General features: G+C 39.3%; 1 protein-coding gene across 1 annotated transcript; it reads left to right on the top strand.

Annotated features, from left to right (window-relative positions):
• The first annotated feature begins 3,528 nt into the window (after nucleotides 1-3,528).
• Nucleotides 3,529-17,508, top strand: GSG1L2 (GSG1 like 2). The gene is made up of 5 exons (XM_030014771.2): nucleotides 3,529-3,899; nucleotides 5,501-5,548; nucleotides 7,947-8,099; nucleotides 12,255-12,366; nucleotides 17,253-17,508. The coding sequence occupies exons 1-5, from the start codon at nucleotides 3,590-3,592 to the stop codon at nucleotides 17,506-17,508; spliced, it is 879 nt and encodes a 292-aa protein (XP_029870631.2). The 5' UTR covers nucleotides 3,529-3,589.
• Nucleotides 17,509-19,065: the final 1,557 nt, after the last annotated feature.

The raw sequence follows: 19,065 nt of genomic DNA, 5'->3' as shown, positions 1-19,065 counted from the left end.
TATATATTTATATACACCTCATGAAACCATTAAAAATGCCTCAGAACACAGAAAAACTTTGTGTAGGAAGCTTGCTGAATCCAGTTGGCTGTTAGGAAGCAGTTCAGTAATAGCTGAATTTTATCCTTTCTGATCATATTTTGTCAAATCTGCACAGTCAACGCAGGATTGGGGAGAATCTAAATATGCAAAAGATGATGTTACCAGCAATTAAAGTTTTACTACAGTTCCTGTGACATTCAGTGGTTTTTTTCACAGCTTCAGCTGCAAGGTTGGGGAAACTGTCAATGAATTTCAGCTTTAATTTTCAAAAAATTGTAACTTTTCTATTGGCAGAGAAAAACCTGAAAACTTTAATAAATCTATGTGTTATGCAGGCTCAGGGAATAAAACCATCTATACTATAATAATTTTAGGGTCTAGCTTACGATTGTCATGCTTTGAGTTGGCAATATGGAGAGTAAAGTAGATGTTGCCTCCTCCATTTCCAAGAGAAATGAAACTTGCAGCTATTCATACTAGAGGATAGCTCATGCTCTTTCCAGAATTCACAGGCACCCTGAGCAGCTAAGCTGGAGAACAGACAGAGGTGCAATACTGGGACTGTGGAGGCCAGCAGTAGCCCTGTTTTCAATGCCAGACATAGGCTAAACCCAAACTGTGTTTAGCTCTCCCCATCAACCTGGCCAGCAGTGTGACCTGACTCCCCCTCTACACACGTGCTAAAACTTTCTCTAGAGGAATCCAGGAGGTGGAAGGGCATAACGTATACCCATATCTCATCTTTACATAAAGTCTGGATGTGGTAGAAAAGAGTACTGGGACATGGGGTATAGAAGTGGTCTGGGGACAAGTATTTCAGGGTGGAAATGCATCCAGCCAACTCTAGAGGCTTGACAGTAAGGGCACTGCTGCTCCGCACTACTGTGCCTCCTGGGTTGATTTGTCAGTATACACATTCCTCCCTGCCACGCCTAAGGGCAACTCTGGGGACCAGGGAGAGGCGCTTCAAAGCCCCTGTAGCAACTGCTCATCTGTGTATTGCTACAAGGGATAGAAGCACATTTTATATTGGCCATATGAGTAAGATCAGCTCTGTATCAGGTTAAAACCAGAAGACCTGAATAGTGCTCTGGTATTGGAGCTGTTCTGAGATCACCATGAAAAATGTCCTAATACTCAAGAAACCCTGAGGTCTGTCTAGACCCTAGATGAGCAGATCCACAGGGCGTCCTGTGGTACATCCTCACTATTGCTCAGTAGTATGTAAGTCCTCTCATCTTCTCTACTGATAGCTAGCACCCAGCAGCTGAGGCTCTGTTTTCAGTTTTTGACTTCTACAAGTTGTTAGTTTTTATTTGCTCACTTTTAAAAATCATCTGAAGTTTATACTTGAATGACCTCTGTGGTCCCTCTCTAGACTTAATGCTACCCAGGACTAGGCCAGTGCAGGAGACCCACATTAAAGTATCCCCATATTGTAATTGCAGTAATAAACTGGCGCTATGTGGTAAAGACAGAATGCAGAGCTGAAGTTTGAATTTCTGGGTTACTGTTCAGAGTTTTTACTAGAACAATGTAAATCAGGAAGGTCATAATGCTGAACGCTAGCCACAGCTGTCCACCCTCATTCAGTCTCAACTTTACTCCAGCAAAAATCACTGAATATAACACTTTGTTTGAAGGAAGATCCAGCTAATTTATTTGCTCCTCTTTTATTTTCATTCTTTTTTCACAGTATGACAGGTCTAACCAATAAATGTTTATGCAGCACATTTCTCCTATTCTTACACGGCAAACTGATTTAAAAGTTTGTGGTACCAGCATTGATAGGACATAAGCAGAAAACTGGCTGAGTGAAAAATCTCAGACTGCAGTTGTCAACCAGAATATATCAGCTGACAGAGCTTTTTCTGAAGTCTTCTGAGACTGATTCAGAGTCTAGTACAAGGTCTATTTAGTCAAAAACAGCAATGCTATGACATTTATGCTGGTTAAATTTTATAATGGGCATAAAACCGTAAAGTTTGTACATATTGAAGAGGTGTCAGTGTTATTCCCAAGTGAACTCAACTGCCTTGAGTCAGTGGTTTCACAGCGCTCAAAATATGTTTGAATACAGCCATATGCAGATTACTCCTGGGAACAGGCACATAGATAAGTGTTTAATCCTTAGAATGACTTCCCTCCCTCCCTCCAATCCTGTTCTCAGACTTGCTGGGCAGTTGGTAATGCTGTCCAGAAGCAGTGTCAATGCACAGAGGCTTCAAGTGGAGTTCACGAGTGCTACATCCTTGTGAAAATACAGTAACACAAAGCTGGAGGAAAAAATAACTCCTGGCTCAAGCCTTTCAGGTTGGGAGTTTTGCTCTGCCTTTTTAGTCCAGATAACTGCTTGATCTTTCACTCTGTTACTGGCCAGCTCTTCAAGCTGAGATCTTCATAACAGCCTAAAGCAGGCATTTATCCTGTTTCTTTGAGTTTTATCCTGGGACTTGTCTAGCCACATCCTTGGCTTCTCCAACCCTGACATCTTCTGGGTAGAGATTTGTCTTAAAAATCAGAATGATTTTCATTAAAAGATACATATGTGACTTCAGTGTCTGTCCTGTGGCATCAGTCTCCCTTAGGGCATGTGTTTTGACCTTACAGTTGTAAAATGAAGCAGTCATTTACTAACACTTCTGCTCCTTCTGGTTCTTTGCATCACTTACTTGCATTATCAAACATGCAGAAAAAGCAACATATATAACATGTCAAGGTGGGAAATGTTTCTTAGAAGAAGGAAAAAAAATGCTATTTCACAGAGAGAACAGATGGGCAGACCAAATGAAGATAATTCAGCTTTTTCTCTACTGTTTCACCTAACTTGGGCAAGACTTCCCGTATGCCTTCATGAAGGCAGACTGCATGGTGCTCAGAAGCCCATCAATAGCAGTGTCATGTAACTTATGGCTTTCATTTGTCACTGGTGGAATTTCAAACAGATGCAATCACCTTCCCAGTGGTCTTAGGAAGTGCTGTAATGCTGTGAAATACTCTAATTTAGCAACTGATTTTATCTCAAGAATTTCTTTATAGTAAGATTCACAACTGTATTTGATTTAATCAATGTTCAGTGTAACAGGAGCATTTGGAACTGCAAGTTTTTGTTTATTTTTTAGTTGAGAAATGGAGAAGTTCCATCAGTCTGACTCCACTTGCTGATCAAGGTAAATACGCATATTTTGTTTGTAGAAATAAAACTTTTCTGATCTCATAGTGGGGTACTTCCAATGCTTTTGTGTTCTGTGTATCTTTACTCCTGTGATTCATGGGGCAAACTATAATTTATTGTCCCACCTCCTCATATTTCTTTCACAAGACATTGCTGCCAAACAACACTGTCCTATATTCTTAATCTCTCCTGCCACATGATTTCTGGTCATGCCCATATCTCTGCTTTCTGTCTTAACTACTAAGCTGGTACAATTTTCTGAGAAGAATGAAGAATGGGATGGTAGATTCAGGCAGGTGTTTCACCAGGAAGATATATACATAGCTTTGTAAAAGGTTGTTTCTAGAATAGTTCATAGTGCAGTCCTGGAGGATGCCAGTTTCAGTCCCAGCTGCAGACAGACGGCAGAGAGCCTCAGCAGCATTTTCTCTCAGTTTTCTCTCTTTAGTCTTCTCTATTACAGCACTCAGTAGTAGTTACTGGTGTGAAGGGACGAGAAAAGTTGCCAAACCTTTCTGTACAGGACAGAGCAAAGGGGATCACTGCATCCGCTTTAATAGTCCTGATGCCAGCAACAGCAATGCTGTGCAGTATATTTGGGAGACAGGAGATGACAAGTTCATTGACCGAAAGTTTCATGCTGGGATTTGGTATTCCTGTGAAGAAATTGTAGGTGAAGAAGGTGAGTAAAACCATGTAAATTTACTTAAGAAATTAATTAGGGTTCTTCCTACTTATTTGGTGTCATTTTCCTCTTTGCTGCAATATCGTGTATGTATTTTAAAGGAAAAAGTATCCTTAAAAAATTACTCTTCTCTGGGAAGGGGGATCTTAGAGGGTACTATCTAGTGAATTCCTAAAAAAATCCTAATAAATTCTGCAAAGAACTTTAGAGTGATAGCTTGTAGTACAGACAAATGTTTTTTTTTATTCTTCTAACCAGAGCAGCAAGTTAAGTTACTTTAACAGGAAAGTGTTTTATTTTTCTCATGTTTTTAGTCCCTTAGGGAAAAAAGCCCATATTTGCCTTATGATTACTTACAATCTCCTATGGCAACATAAAAAGCCCAATGTGATTTTTTTTGTTTTAAAAATCATTTAAACAATTAAATCGGTGAGATCTCAAGTTATTTAATGGATTTCCTCTTAAGCACAGGTATTTCTACTTTCTTACTGTGATCTCACCTTTCATAAATCAAAGCAGAAGAAGATTAGTTTCACCCTGCTAAAACATAGTTTGGAGACTTACTAGTCATGAGTGGTGGCATTTAATTGAGTTTCACTCTTGAGTATGTAAATGTCAGTAGAATGAAATTAGCTTGCCATTAAAGAAAGTTTCTGGTTAATTTTGGATGTTTGTATAAGGGAATTGCTTAGCTGGTTCAAGAAATGGGGCATTTATTGTAAATCCAGATCAAAACTAAGTTTTTCCCCTTATTGTCCTGATCAGTTTACAAATGACAACTAGAACAAAACTTCAGAGAAATCAAATCAGCTGTCATCTGTGCTACAAAATGCAAAGGTTTTTGCAGTCACCTGCCCTGAAAGTCCAGTTCTACCAGAAGGTCTTGTAAATTATGCAATTTCAAGGGGGTGAATGTTGAAGATGAGAGCAAAATACATGTCCAAAAGACATCTTTCAGGTGGTGATTGCTATGGATACCGGGGTTGCTTAATTTGTGCATCTGCTATGGCAGTTCTTGTTTTCCAACTTGGTGCAGTTAGTAGCTGAAAAAAACCCACCCTGTATTTTCAGAGCAGAGCAGAATTAATTCCAAGAGCTTTGTTCACAGCATCTGTGTGGGGGTCAGGAGGTCACATGGGTTTGAAAATCAAAGCTTACAGAAAGAAACTGTAATCAAGCTTAGACGAAATTTGTGTGAGCAGCAGCCTTGTTGCTGTAAGGAGAGCAGGTCTTCCTTCATAGGGAAGATAGTATACAGGCTGCCAGTCTTTCAAAGGAATTGATTGTTTTCGCATTCTGGCTTTCACAGCTACAACCTTTTGGAAATCAATTCATAGCCTTTCTCTAAATCTCCCAGACTCTGGTTCTGCCTTGAAAAAGTCTGGAAGGATTCTCCAGCTAAGTCCCAGGAGTAGGTTCATGTACCAGGGACTCTGTGTGTACAAACATACATCAGAAACAGTTGCTCCTGATCATCTCAGTTTGCGCCTTTATGATAGATCTTGCATTTTCTTCTTTCTAGTAATCTCTTTCTTTAGATCATTACAGAATACAAAATAATCCTGAATTTTATTTTAAAGTAATTTTTTTTTTTTAAGGTGAGAAATGTAGAAGCTTCATCAGTCTGACTCCAGCTGCTGATCGAGGTAGTTATGCATATTTTTTTTGAGTAGATAAAACTTCCCTGATCACATTTACCAGTATAAATTTTCTGTATTTTGATATCAAGAATGCTTGCTTTAATCCCACACAGTTTTTTGTCTTTTATTTAGTTTTTCAACTTCCAAATGAAGTCCACATGACTTAAAATATGAATCTATGTCTTTTGAAAACACTTCATTTGAATACAAATGTTTTTTAAAATTACTTTGAATATGGGTAGTGGAAGTCAAGAGCTGTAAGTTTTTGCTCCCTCTCTCCTTATACTTCCATATTCACAGTCAGGAATTTTGTGGCTTGCACCATGTGGCCGGGAGAGGGTAGAGGGACAGGCAGTGTGTGAACAAGGGCAGGCAGTATGCTGAGGGGACTTGGGGGAGATGTGTTGTGGACCAACCCAATATTGATGGCAGGCTGAATCCCCTCCCTGTACCTTACGCAGAGCTGTAAGGAGGCATTTCCATTCTCCTGAAAGCAGAGAGTTGCCCTCTTTCTTTCAAAGAATTGTTCACATTCCTATAGAACATGCCTGCAGGTGCTGTTAAGTACCCCCACTCCGATGTAAACTCTACTACTGATATGGTTAGATGAATTACTTTGCAAGTGGCTAATCCAGGAAAAAAAGTCTTCCTTCATCCCCAGGGCATTGAAATTGCCTGTCCAGGATACTGGGACTGGAGTACTTTCCTGGATACGCAATTTCAGCCCCTTGAGGAAGAAGAAAAACTTAGTATCTGAAGGCCAGTCCTCCTGCCCTCTATTGCAGCTTGTCACTGTGCACAAGTAATTCAAGATTTTTATAGAGTGAGAAAAAAATATAAATGAGATGTGGTTCTTAGTCACACCGACACAGTCCTCAGAAAGGCAGGGTGGATTATGGGCCCTGCCCTGAGTGCTCCTCACATGTGAAACCACTGGTGGATATAGTGCTGAAACTAACTCTGTGAACAGCATCAGCAAATGCCACAGACACCTGCAGGTCAGATCAAGACAGCTAAGACAGCATCTAGGGACCTGATAACCACAATGGGAAGCTATCCCTGGGTAGTGAAATCCTGTGTGGAAATAGACTCCTGCCCTGCACAGGAGAAGAGCGAGGTTGTGTTCTGCACATGCAAATGGCTGCTATGTGCACAAAACTCAGGATGTGTCAGGCTCACCTCTCCTGAATTTATCATTCCTAGACATCATACACAGGCATTATCACAGTTGTTCAGTGCATATGTAAGATGCAAGCTCTGATAGCTGGAGCAGCCAATACTGTTGGGCAATGTAACATCTGGAGTTGCTGAGCAAAACCAGAGTATTTTACTGAGACAAAGATTTGCTGGAGAAATAAACTGTGCCCAGGAAGCCCCACACATTGCCTGGCCCAAGAATTTAATGTCTAAATGGCCTTTGAATCAGACGAGTCCCACAGACACTGTCAGAGCCTGCTGTAGGGGTTGTTTACCACACAAACATTGTTTACTGTTATATGTAGTGTTTAGTAATCAAGGACGTGTCTTAGCAGTATTTCTATTTTTAAGTTATGATTGTTAGTATATACCTTCACATGAAATCACTATTTGAATGTGCAACCAGGTGTCTCAGGACACACTTACTTTTTTTTAAAAAGGCTTGGGAAGGTTGCTGTCCAGTTCTTGCTATTATCCGGACACAAGAAGACCTCCTGCTCCTGACTGTGGGACATTAGCATGCTAATAGTAAAACAGCAGGCTGAGAAACTTTAATGGGAAGATTAACTTCTTGTGTAAGATGTAATCAACAGATATCCAGAAAGAGATGAATTAGCAGATAACCAGAGAAATGAATCTCAGTGAAACCTGGAGAGTGTTTGGGCTCATGAAGGCTTCTCTGTTCAAAAAATCAAGATCCTGTTTGGTGGAAAATTAAGTCCATGGGGAAGATTTTATTTAATGACTGCACCCTCAGGACATGTGGCTGTGTGCATGGCCTTGCAGTTTGTTAACTGGGTAACATGGTCTTCTGTTTTGGTACACTTCTCTCTGGACTCAGCAACCGTGATGTCATCAACTAGATAATTGGATAGTAATTCTTCTTTTTATATTAACTTTGGTTCATGGTAATTTTAGTGTAGCTACTGAGTATAAAACCATGCTGCTCCACCTTGTACTGTAAGCTTTTTAAGTGTATAGCAAGAACGTGCAAGCGCTCTTCCACTAAATGGCCAAATCAGTAGAGGGTATTATAATTTAGGGTGTCCATTGACCTTGAAGTCTTCCTATAGATGTTATAATCACATCCTCACATCCTTTGAGCTTTTGTTTAATGTTGTATAAAAAATATAAATGAATAAGAAAGAAACAGTGAAAATACTAAATGACTACTTATAATATCAGTGCTATTGATTTGGTTTTCCAGGGGTTTTATGGCTATCTATTGTAGCAGAGCTTCTCTACATCATTTTGCTTCTGACTGGAGCCATTCTTATGTCAGTAGAAATGTGCTACTACAGTACTGTCATTGATGGGCTAAAGATCAACGCCTTTTCTGCAGTAGTCACCGTATTAGCAGGTACAGTTAAGGATCTCGATTTATTACATTCAGAAAATGCAACATTGATAGACTTCCACCTGAAAATTAATAACAGTGTCTAAGTTTCAAAACTATTACAATACCTATGGAGATACTAACAAGACAAGATGCAGCAAAATTTTATGCAAAATTTATTTTCAATCAATTATTTCTTAATGTGATTATTTTTATATTTTATATTTATAGTTTTTGCTATTTTTAACTTCATTATTTTAGTTTTATAATTTTTAATTTCATTGTGAGGTTGGTTTTCAAAGATAAAAAAGTAACATACTCTTCCAAATAACTTGATTTTTTTATTTCTAACATGCTAAGTATAAAATTAGGAATAGCTGAATTAAAATAGCACTTTTAAGAGGGAATAAAAAGTAATTGGATAATTGTTAGTACAGAATTATCATCAAAATTGTCTTTCATTTTCTGCATATTACTTCTTAATCCAGTACTATTTAATTATGGGATCCTAGGCAAATTCAGTTTGGAAGAAACTTCAGAGTGTCCCTAGTCCAGTCTGAGGAATCTGGTCTGAATTCAGTATTGACTGTTTGCTGAGCAGGAGGAGGTTGGACCAGACACTTCTGAAGGTGTCTTACAGCCTGAAGTATTCTGTGATTCTGTCTATATTATAGAATTGTTACTGAGGAATGTTGCAGTAAAAACAGCAATTATGGACAACATGAACAATGTTTCATAGAGTTATTAGGTTTAGAGCCAGAAGCAATCATACTGTTTATTTATTATCATTTCTTGTGGAACACATGCCACTGTGCTTCATATTGGTTAGGACTGTTCAGAGCCCAAAGTGACTTATACTTGGTGAAAGCATCTCTTTTAGAATGGCATCTAACTGCAAGTCAAACACCTGGCAGATGGCAAAGAATTAATCTCAAGATTGTCTTTCTCTGTCGAAATTCTGGACTTTGATCCTAATCCTAATGTTTCTGGATTTAGTACTCATGCATTTGTGATTGTTGTGCCTTTCTTCATGAATTACAGATTTTTTTATTGCACTTTTTCCTCTTAAAGATAATCACACATATAATTCATTTTCCAATCTCATTTTTGTTGGCTAAATAAATGAAGTTTATTAAATGTCTGATCGTGATAATGGGGAAGAAATAATTTTCTTCCTTTCTGCAGAAGCCTTTGCGTAGTTGAAGACAATTATCACATCTCTCCTCCATCTTCTCCAAAAGAAATGATTGAGAATCATGTCGTATGACTTCACCACCTGTATTTCTAACACCTTTGATCACTCTTGTTGCTCTAGTCTTTCTCTAGCCCAGTTTCTGCACAATCTTCCTGGAGGCCAGTACTAAATGTGGACACCAGGCTGAACCTCCAAGGACTTTAACTTGATATTCCAGATGATTACTTCTGAAACACTCCAGTTTTGCTTAATTTTACGGAAATATAAAACTTCTAGGGACCCATCACTCCGCCCTGAGTTAGGCCCAACTCTCCTAAACCTTTCCTGACAGATATTTGTCTAGCCCCATCTTAAAAAAATCCCCAAGCCCCCAGCAACAACAACAACAAATCAATGGTCCCTTTTTGGTACTAAAGTTTCTGTCACCTTCTTAGGAAATGTAATCCAATTCATACCGTTCTAAAGATTTTCTTCATGTCTAATCTAAAGCCCTGGCTGCTGTAATTGTTTACAGCATTTCTTTTAGGATACCCACCTGCAACAGAGTAGATGATTCCTCCCTCTTTGCAGTTAAATTTTACACATTTGAAGATTGCTATCTCAGCTCCCTGTAGTCCAGAGAGCAGTCCCCAAACTCTGCTGCCTATGAACTCTGAGAACCTGCTGGAATATCTCCTTTCTTCTGAATTACTCTCTTCAAAGCTGTCCAACTAGTTAAAAATCTCTATTACCACCAGTTCTACTAACTGCTCAAAAAAAGCCCCATTTCTCCTGTATCTCACCAAACCTCATGATCCACTGTCATGTCTATTTCCAAAGAAAGAGTAGTGAACTTCATTCAACTCTTTAGGCAGTTTTGCCCACTACTAGCAGCTTTCCCCTCTCCCGATAATCATAAATATTCACTTTTATTAATATTCTTTTTGGTTTTGGCATGTACAGTATTAAGGAGGCTTACACAGTAAGCAGCAGGCTTTTCCTGGACATTCTGTTTACTTCCACTAGTAAAATTTATTGAAATATTAAAAAGTGGAAGAGCATCTGTCCTAGCTGTTAAACTTATGTATAAATCCTTTGTAGATATAAACCAAATCTAGTTGCCCTAATCTGTAATGAAGATACAATTTCTTGTACAAACATGATCTCGATTCTAACAGAAAAATGCAAATTTAAATTCAGCTACTGGAAACAGTAGCTGCGTAATTAAAACCCCACTGTTACAGTATTTAACCATTGAAAAAAACACATTAAAGCTAGTGTTTGGTTTCTCAGTTCTCTCAGTCTTTAGCTCAGACTGAATAAAATCCTAAAATGTATGTTATAACTTGTGCAGAACATGGTGACTTAAAAGAAGAATCACAGTGTGAATTTTTCTGACCATAGGTATGTAGGTTTATAATGTCCCACATGCAGCTCTTGACTTTACAGAAATTATTATTCTAATTTGTGAGGGTTTTCTCTTAAATACATGTGTACTGCTGGTTGACTCCACTGCTATGAAATACACATTGATACCACTGTCCTGTAGCCCTCAGTGGCCTTTGTTCAAAATGAACATTGACAGGCACCCATATATGAATATGCTTGCCTTTTATCTAATTAGTTAAATTTTCACCATTTCTCAGGCACCAAACTGCCCTGATGCCACAGCTGAAATGTTAAGCCTGGCTCAGAATTTAATCCTTGTACAAGAGCTGAGAGCTCCAGCATAGGAGCTCATGTTCACACTCCAGTTATATGCATTTCTAGGCAGCCAGACTGGAGGATTCAGGACAGACGTTCATGTAACTCAAAAATGGCTATGACATATCACCTCTCTGGTGAGAGATGGACAACTGGTCTCTGTTCTCTAATAGCCACATTGACAGTCAAACAACTTTCTCCAAAGAGTTTATTAAGGAATGTGCTATCAGGGTGCCAGCTAACCACCGAATGCTGTGTTTCACAGCATGAAGCCTCTTGGCTTTGTGCCACATAAAAGCGCTCTCCTAATTGCCTGTTGATGGTGTTTCAGGCAATAACAGTATTTCAGGGAAGACCATTTCCCAGTGATCACTGAAGCCAGGTCTTTGTCAGCACTGACTTGTTATGCCCAAGGACATGTGCCCTAGACTGAGATACTGTGTGCTAGCTAGCTAGTTTTTTAAGAATTCATGAAACAGACCTACTTTAGGACAACCTAACAAATTGGGTCTTGTGAGTTTGTTGGGGACCATCTGCTCTGAGAAGCTAACATGTTTTAGACAGTGGGATAGTTGATACTGCAAGGGTATTGATGGATTTGTAAATGAAGCTGGAAACAAAAACATAGATGTTCACAGGGAAGTTCACTACTGGAAGATAAAATGCTAAGGGAAAACAGATACCCTCATGTTTAAGCAGCAGCCTAGTAGTAATTTTGAAAATTAAATTATTAAATATAAGCCCCTTTCATAAACTAGACTTTCAGTGCTTTTTACTGGCCATTAAGTGTTTGTTCACTTTTTCATTCACCTACATAACTTTGATAAATCTGGCTGCATTTGAGGCACTGGGAAAGGGCATATGACTGCACATCTTTGAAAAATCTTTCCACTGAATGATAGGAAACTGTAGGAAATGTGTCCTGAGCAATGCAACTGAGCAATACTTTGTTGTGATGGCAGATCCCTCCTCAAGGTTGAATTACTAAGAAGTTTTCAGAGAATGAGAGTCAATCAACTTGTTGCCTTTTAAAATCTATGGGCTACATGTCCCATTGCTCCCCTAGATTCCTCTAGCACACAAAGTAGGTGTCAAGGGACTGTTAGTAGTGATCGTATTGGCAAATACATGATACATAAATACATTTAGATTATAATGTCCAGTATTTTTGAGTGATTTATGGAATTTAGACACTTCATAAAATATTCTTCAGGAAGTCAAGGGACAACTGCAAAAAGGTGACAAAGAAAAATGTCCTCAATTTACATTCTCTAATGTTATTATGATATTTTATTTTTTAGGTCTTCTGGGCATGGTTGCTCACATGATGTATACAACTGTATTTCAAATGACTGTAAATCTTGGTCCTGAAGACTGGAGACCTCACACATGGGATTATGGCTGGTCCTATTGGTACCTATTGGTTTATGTTTGGTTCTTCCATTACATTTCAGTCACTTCACCCTATGTTCAAGGAATGTATACCTAATTTATAAGGAATGGGTCTACCTTATTTCACTCCTGGGGATGCAGTTCAGTAACCAGCTGTTTTTCTCCAAATTCAGTTGTCAGATTATTGCATAGAATGTATAAACTTGTGAGGTTTGCATTTGCAGTTCTTTAGTCAGTACAGAGACCTCCAACTGCTCTGCACGAAGCAGAGGTTCTTCTCTATACACATCAGACCCAGATTTAGCACGTCATCTCCCAGGACAAGTGCCTTACATAAGTTGTTTAAAACTCTTCCAGCTTTAGCCATTTAGGCTGAATTTTTCCTTATCAGATATATGCTTCAGGTATTTGGAACATTTCAGACAAGAGGGTTCAAATTTTTGAAAACAGGCTTAGATAAAATCACATTATTTTGGCCCTGTAAATAATTGCAACATATCCTCTGAGGAGATCTAGTGAATTTATTAAGAAAAAGGGCTGTTCAGAGGATTTTTGCTATAGAGAGGTGTCTTTGAAAATCCATCAAATCTGATCAACAGCAAGAATTTGAATGTTCAGGTGTTGAAAACTGCTATTTCCGCAACTGTGACTGGGAAAAAAAGTAGGAACAGCTGTATTGGGTAAAATCAAAAGTCAGTCAGGACCAATATTTTGGGTCAGTAGAGCAGAGCTCAGGCTGTTTGTCTCCTTCATATGTGCTCTGACAGCAGAGATCACAGCTCATTGTCACTCATTCCTGTCGCTCTTTCTACTTTTATTGTACTTTTATTGAACAAGAGCTTATAGCTGTATGCAGCCTTTACAATGCAGACTCACTAGGGATTTTTGCAGTGAAATAAGGGTTTCTTCTGTCTTTTGTTCTGTTACTTTTCACCTTCCTAATAACTCAAATCTCATTTGAAGTTCACTGTACATTGCTCTGCATCTTTCCAGGAGCCTGTTTCCCAAGCAGATGCAGTATGTTTGAAGCTATTGTTATATGTGTATAAATGGATATGTTTCGCTAGTGCTTTCAGAGCACTGAAGGATGGGCCTGGTCAGTACTCCCAAGTACTGAAGATTAGCCAAATCATGACAAATGGTGTATCTTATCCTGTTTGTCCAGCAGATGATGTGGTCCACTTGCTCAAAGTGGAAAGGGTGATTCCCCTTCTGTCAGGAAGAACTGGTCTGAGAAGGTCCAATACCAAGTATCCAGACAACACCCTGGACAATGTCCAAGGGTGACTTGGATACCCTCAACAGGTATCACAGGAGCTGTGCAGGATCCTCAAATAGTGCCTTCTTCCCTCCTTTCAGACTTAGATACTTTTTGCTTCTTTGACTCTAACTGCTTCCATTCATTCTTGGTTTTGTTCTTGCAATAATAATTTTGTTTCCCTGATTTGGGGCTCTGATCACATTTCTGGGAGGTCTCCCCATTTCTTTCATGAATTAGATTAGGCCTGTTTTTACTCTAAAATCAGTAAGAAGAGTGGTTAGTGGAAAAGAGGGGAAGTGTTCCTTCGTTACTTCCCTCTTCCTATGGGAGTGGAAACAGAAAACTGGTACTGAGGAGCCTGTTCCCTCCTTTCCATCCCACTGGAAGGAGAAGAAAAACACCCAAATCACTGTCACCATTGCTATTACTGGCACAACTCCATTGATGCTGCTATTGCCACTGTCATCATGTTCATTACTGATGTCATCACTGCTGACACTACAGCTAGCCTTCTCCTGAGCACATGGACTTTCACCATATGGCATGCACTCAGGAACTGAGGATTTCATGGCTGCCCTCTAACAATTCAGTGCAGCCTGGGCCACTGAATGCCCAAAGAAATGCTTGTACCAGCACAAGACTTTCCAAGCCATCAGTGCCTACATGCAGGAAGACATTGGGGAGGGTGGTTTGTGTGGTGCCTTTTTCTAATCAATTGTATGCTCCATTTTTCTTTCAAGATTCACTTTCTTCTTTCCTTTTCTCAGCCTAAATGGCAGCTATGTCTCCCAGTTTGATAGTAATCTAAAAATAAAGCAAGCCATGCATACAGGTGCCTCCCATCTGTCTCCCTTTGTTTCTTTCCTCTAATCTCCTTTCATATATAATGTTGTCTTTCTTCTGGTAACCTACATTTGCACCTCCCTTCCTCTTGTATGAAACCTAATTTCAGCCTCTCTTAGCTGCCCTCCCATTGCCTGCATGTGAGAAGCTCATCTGATGGTAAGAGAGGAAGGATGCTGAAGTTACTTGTCTTTTACAAGAGGAAAAAGAACAGATGCCAAAAAAGGGGCATTAATTATTATAACTGACACTCCCTTTCTAATTACCTCAGCACCCACTTGTGGCCAACAATGTCACCAAGACCATGACAGGGGCATAGGCAGGCAGAGGCACAGGCAAGGACTCTGCTACCTTTTCATGGGGACTTATAATTGTCTCCTTAGCAGCCAAAGAAAACAAAGAATTGGGCCCATGGCAGCAGCTTTTCATCACAGTCACCAGACCTAGTAGGGCAGCTATTCCTGCAAGAACTACTGAGCATCTGTCATGGATCTTCTACTTGCCACATTTCCCCCTCTGTCCTCACATCCAGCTGCTATGGCCAGGGTTTCTCTTCCACCTGGCCCAGGAAGCATGAAGACCTTTATTCTTCCTTTTCAGTGCTGGAATTGCTTATGATGGGTAGAGTCACTCTGTGATATCCCTGAACATCTCCTCAGTAAATCCCTCCATATTTCTCTTTTCTTTTCTTCAGCAGTTTTCCTGGAGGTTGAAAGATGTTTCTATTATTGGTGAATGTCTCACTCCTTGTGTTTCTCAGATTGAGGCATCCTCACATCAAGAGACAACATTTTCTCTCTAAAGACCTGCCCTGTACTAAATTCCCATAAGACACCTCATATGGGATACTCCATGCAGTAAAAGGAAAACCCATAATCCAGCTGAGCTTCTACCAGCATTTCTTTTATGCAGATGAATGACTGGTTGCTTTAGTTTGCTTCCTTGTTGAGTTGACCTGTTTGATTTCTCCTTTTGTCATTTGCCTCTGGGCAGAATTCAAATCAAATCCTCTCCTTCCTGAAGCTGAATTTCCACTGCAGCCAAACTGCCCTTTATCATCTGGCTCTCTCAATGGTGAGACTTTGCTCACTTCCCTCCTCAGTTCTCTCAGTCAGATGGGGGACTCGCCGTTTTTTCCAAATTGTTTATGGAAAAGCAAAATTTCTGGCAAAAACTTTGAAGAATCACACTGTTATCTTTCTTGTATTGTCAAAGGAAACCATTTATTTCTGTCCTTTGTTTTTTCTCTTTTAACACAGTATTGGTCTACAAGAAAATCTGCTCATAAGAGATTAATTTCTTTCAGTCTTTGCTAAGAAGCCTTTATAGAAGCTTTCTTGAAATCAGTTTCTTACTCTTATGTCATCAAGTCCTTCAAAGGGCTTCAACAGATGGATTAGGAAAAGCACCTTCAACAAAAGCTGTGCTTCATAATATCAGTTCTATCAATTTGTCTACTAATGCTACTGTACCTCAGTTATTCAGCCAAAAATGCCCATTACATGGGTCAGGACTACTGCAGACCTGCCACTTCTATCTCATTCCAGAGGCTTAATCTTCAATTCTTCTCTACCATGGTTGGCTTCATCCACAGGTTACATACCACCATAAGTAGGCCTGCTGTCCCATTCATGCTCCATTCACATGGGGAGGTAAATCTATCTACTTCTGGTGATTTTCCCCTATTCTTGCTATCGCTTTGTTATAAGAGCTCTTCTGTGGCTCCCCACATTTGCGAGTTAGTCAGAGTGTAGTTTGACTGACTTCAGGAGCAAAGATAGCTTAAGCTGCTCCCCTTCTTCCTGCTTCTAGGAGCCCTTCACATCTATGTGTCATACTCCAGCACACTCAAATTCCGTCAACACATCTGGTTGTCTGATCACCCTGGAAACCAATCCTAGCTAAAAATAATGCTTAAAAAAAAAAAAAAAAAAAAAAAAAGAGGAGTTATTTAAAAACCTAAATGAGTTTGTTGAACTACAGCAAGAACGTGAGAACAAACAGCACTGAGGCAGAGGAGAGATAAGCAGGAGTTTCTTAAACTGATTTCTCCACCAAAGCACATGTTTCATTAGATAATTGTGACCTTGCCATGTTAAGAAAAGCTCTGATGAATAAGTTCCTCCACTGTGAACTCCAATTCATTCCACTGTGGCCATATTTTTACATGCTACTTTTACATCTCCAGCATGCATTACCCACCCAGCAGTCTGGAATTTTCACACATTTTTAGCAAGTTGTACCTCAATATTTTTTAGTTCTGTCTTCTTATGGTTTTACTTCTAATATTTCAGAGTTTATGTCCTTATCTCTGTTTAGTCATGACCTGTATTTTCTCAGAAATGCATTTCAGTGCTCTGAGCCTGCTTTAGTCAGCTATTTAATTGTGCCTTCTCTTTTCTTTTTAACCCTTTTGGATAACTGGCACAATTTTTCTTAATGTCACCTGTGAGATTTGTAGCCTCAATAACTGCACCTTTTAATTTTTTATGCATCCCCATTTTTTTATAGTTCCTCCTTCTGATATTAAGCTCTAAGTAGAGTAAACAGAGAAATTGAAGGTAGGGTTTCATTAAACCAGAACGTTAAATATGAATATTATAACCTATATGTAGAGGTCAACTACATAAGTAAGGTATGTAGATGGTCATTAACTAAGAATCTTTCTTCCTTCCCCACCATGCTCCTCTTTCCCTAATATACACTAATACAATCATATGTATGCAGTATTTTCAAAAATAAAATTGAAGGACCTGGATATGAAAATGTTCTGCTAATTTCTGATAAACCTTTTTGTTTATAGTCTCGCATGGGCTTCCTTCGCTTGCTGTATGGCTGCAGCTGTCACTACTATTAACAAATATACAAAAACTATTTTGGAATTCAAGCACAAAAGAAAAATGCTGGAAAGGCGTTTAAAGATTAAATACAAGTTTCCTGATCATACAGCTCCAGAGAAAGCTTGCAATGTGTATGTGAACTCTTTTCACAACAGTACAGAGGACCCTGCGCACCCAATAAAAGGCTTGCGTCACCTGGCCACTATTTCAGTTCTGTAAATTTGAATCGTATCTCAAGGCATTCTGTAAATCATAATACTAGATCAGAATGAAACAGTATTAATTAATAAAAATGTATATTTGTGTAGCATTAGTTATTTTTCTTAATAAAAAAATGATATTTCCATGGATGTTTCAAGGAAGTCTTAGTATTGGAAAAGTAGATTCAGGTGTCTCAGTTCAGAAAAAGACAATGACACAGGTCCTCCACTGCTCTGATTTTTAAGCAGTCTCTAATGCTAATATAAAGTATGTGAGTCTGTTAGAATTTCAGAGCATTATGGATTTCCACCCTAATTCTTTATAGAAAAGACTGTAAAAAATCCCATACCAAAACCAAAACCCACAAAGAGTAGGGCAGAAAATATGGCAGCCCACATGTATTGCATGGCTTGAATAATGTGTTTGTTATTAAAAGTACAATCTCTCCAGGAAAGTCTGTGTATTACAGCTTATGATTCAAGAATTTCACCATATGCATAGGATTTGCTGTGAAAGAAAGGCTAATAGAGGGAAGAGGCTTTCAATGTAAATACTACTCATTTAAAATGGCTAGGAAGGCAAACAGAAATCTGGAAGATACATGGTTGTAGACAACATACAACTCATCTATGAAATTCTCTATGTATCATTCTGACAACAGTACCAGAAAGAAACAAAATTTGATTTGTGATTATTATACATGAAGAATAATCTACAATCACATTAAAGATTGGACAGTAGAAGTGATTACGATCCTCATAGATGAGGAATACATAGCTGCTCCACTCGGAGGATCAACGTGGAGCTTTCCCATGGAACGGAGCTATGTGTGCCTACTTTGTTGGACACCAGTTTTTCTTCATTTTTGTATGAATGCTTCTGTTAAAGAGTCTGCTAGGAAACACACTTGTGAATGCTGGGTGGCAGAGGCTTTACACAGTATACTGAGCAGCTCTGGGCTTTAGAGAAATCACTGTACACTTTTTTCAGGCAAAACAATCCTAACACAAATGTAGTCCGAATTTGTTATGCCAGCAGAGTCCATAGTAGGTCAGTTTATGGCCAGTGATAAGGTCAAGCTGATAATAGAGTAGCACAATTAAAAACAGTTAGCTCAGAAGAAAACCATGGGCCATTAGTGGCAAGAGAGGAAAATTGAGAGACAATAAGGTGAGATAACAAAGCAACACATAAGCCAGTCTCCTCAGAAGGGAGCTGGTGGGAAGCCAACCAAGGGGTGGCAGGCACCTGTGCCCAGTCTCCATCTGCTGCGTAACTGGTTCTTGGAGTGCTGTGACCTCGGAACAGGCAGTTTGTGGGCAGAATGCAGGCAAGCACCTCAGACACTGCTTGGACTGTTTGCTGCTGGCTGCTGGTGCCTGTAGTTTGTGCAGCTTTTCTGGGCTCTGCTTCTAGTTCTTCTGGGAGCAAATTCAAGGCTCTTCAGATCCAGGTTGCAAGTGGGAAAAGCTGACTCCCAATCAGGGAGTTTCAAGTGCTCTTGCAACTAGTGCTAGGGAGAGAGCTATATGACTGCTGGACTGCAAGCTTAGGGCCCAGACCATTGCTCTTCAA

Source organism: Aquila chrysaetos, chromosome 5 (assembly GCF_900496995.4).
Source record: "Aquila chrysaetos chrysaetos chromosome 5, bAquChr1.4, whole genome shotgun sequence".
NCBI lineage: Eukaryota > Metazoa > Chordata > Aves > Accipitriformes > Accipitridae > Aquila > Aquila chrysaetos.
This window is presented reverse-complemented; position numbering and strand designations above follow the sequence as displayed.

Excerpts from the sequence above, each read along its gene's own strand:
- GSG1L2 (XM_030014771.2), top strand. The coding sequence starts at position 3,590 with ATGCCAGTTTCAGTCCCAGCTGCAGACAGACGGCAGAGAGCCTCAGCA. Across the intron at positions 5,549-7,946 it reads GACTCCAGCTGCTGATCGAG|GGGTTTTATGGCTATCTATT; the intron begins GTAGTTATGCAT and ends TTGGTTTTCCAG. Across the intron at positions 8,100-12,254 it reads AGTAGTCACCGTATTAGCAG|GTCTTCTGGGCATGGTTGCT; the intron begins GTACAGTTAAGG and ends TTTATTTTTTAG.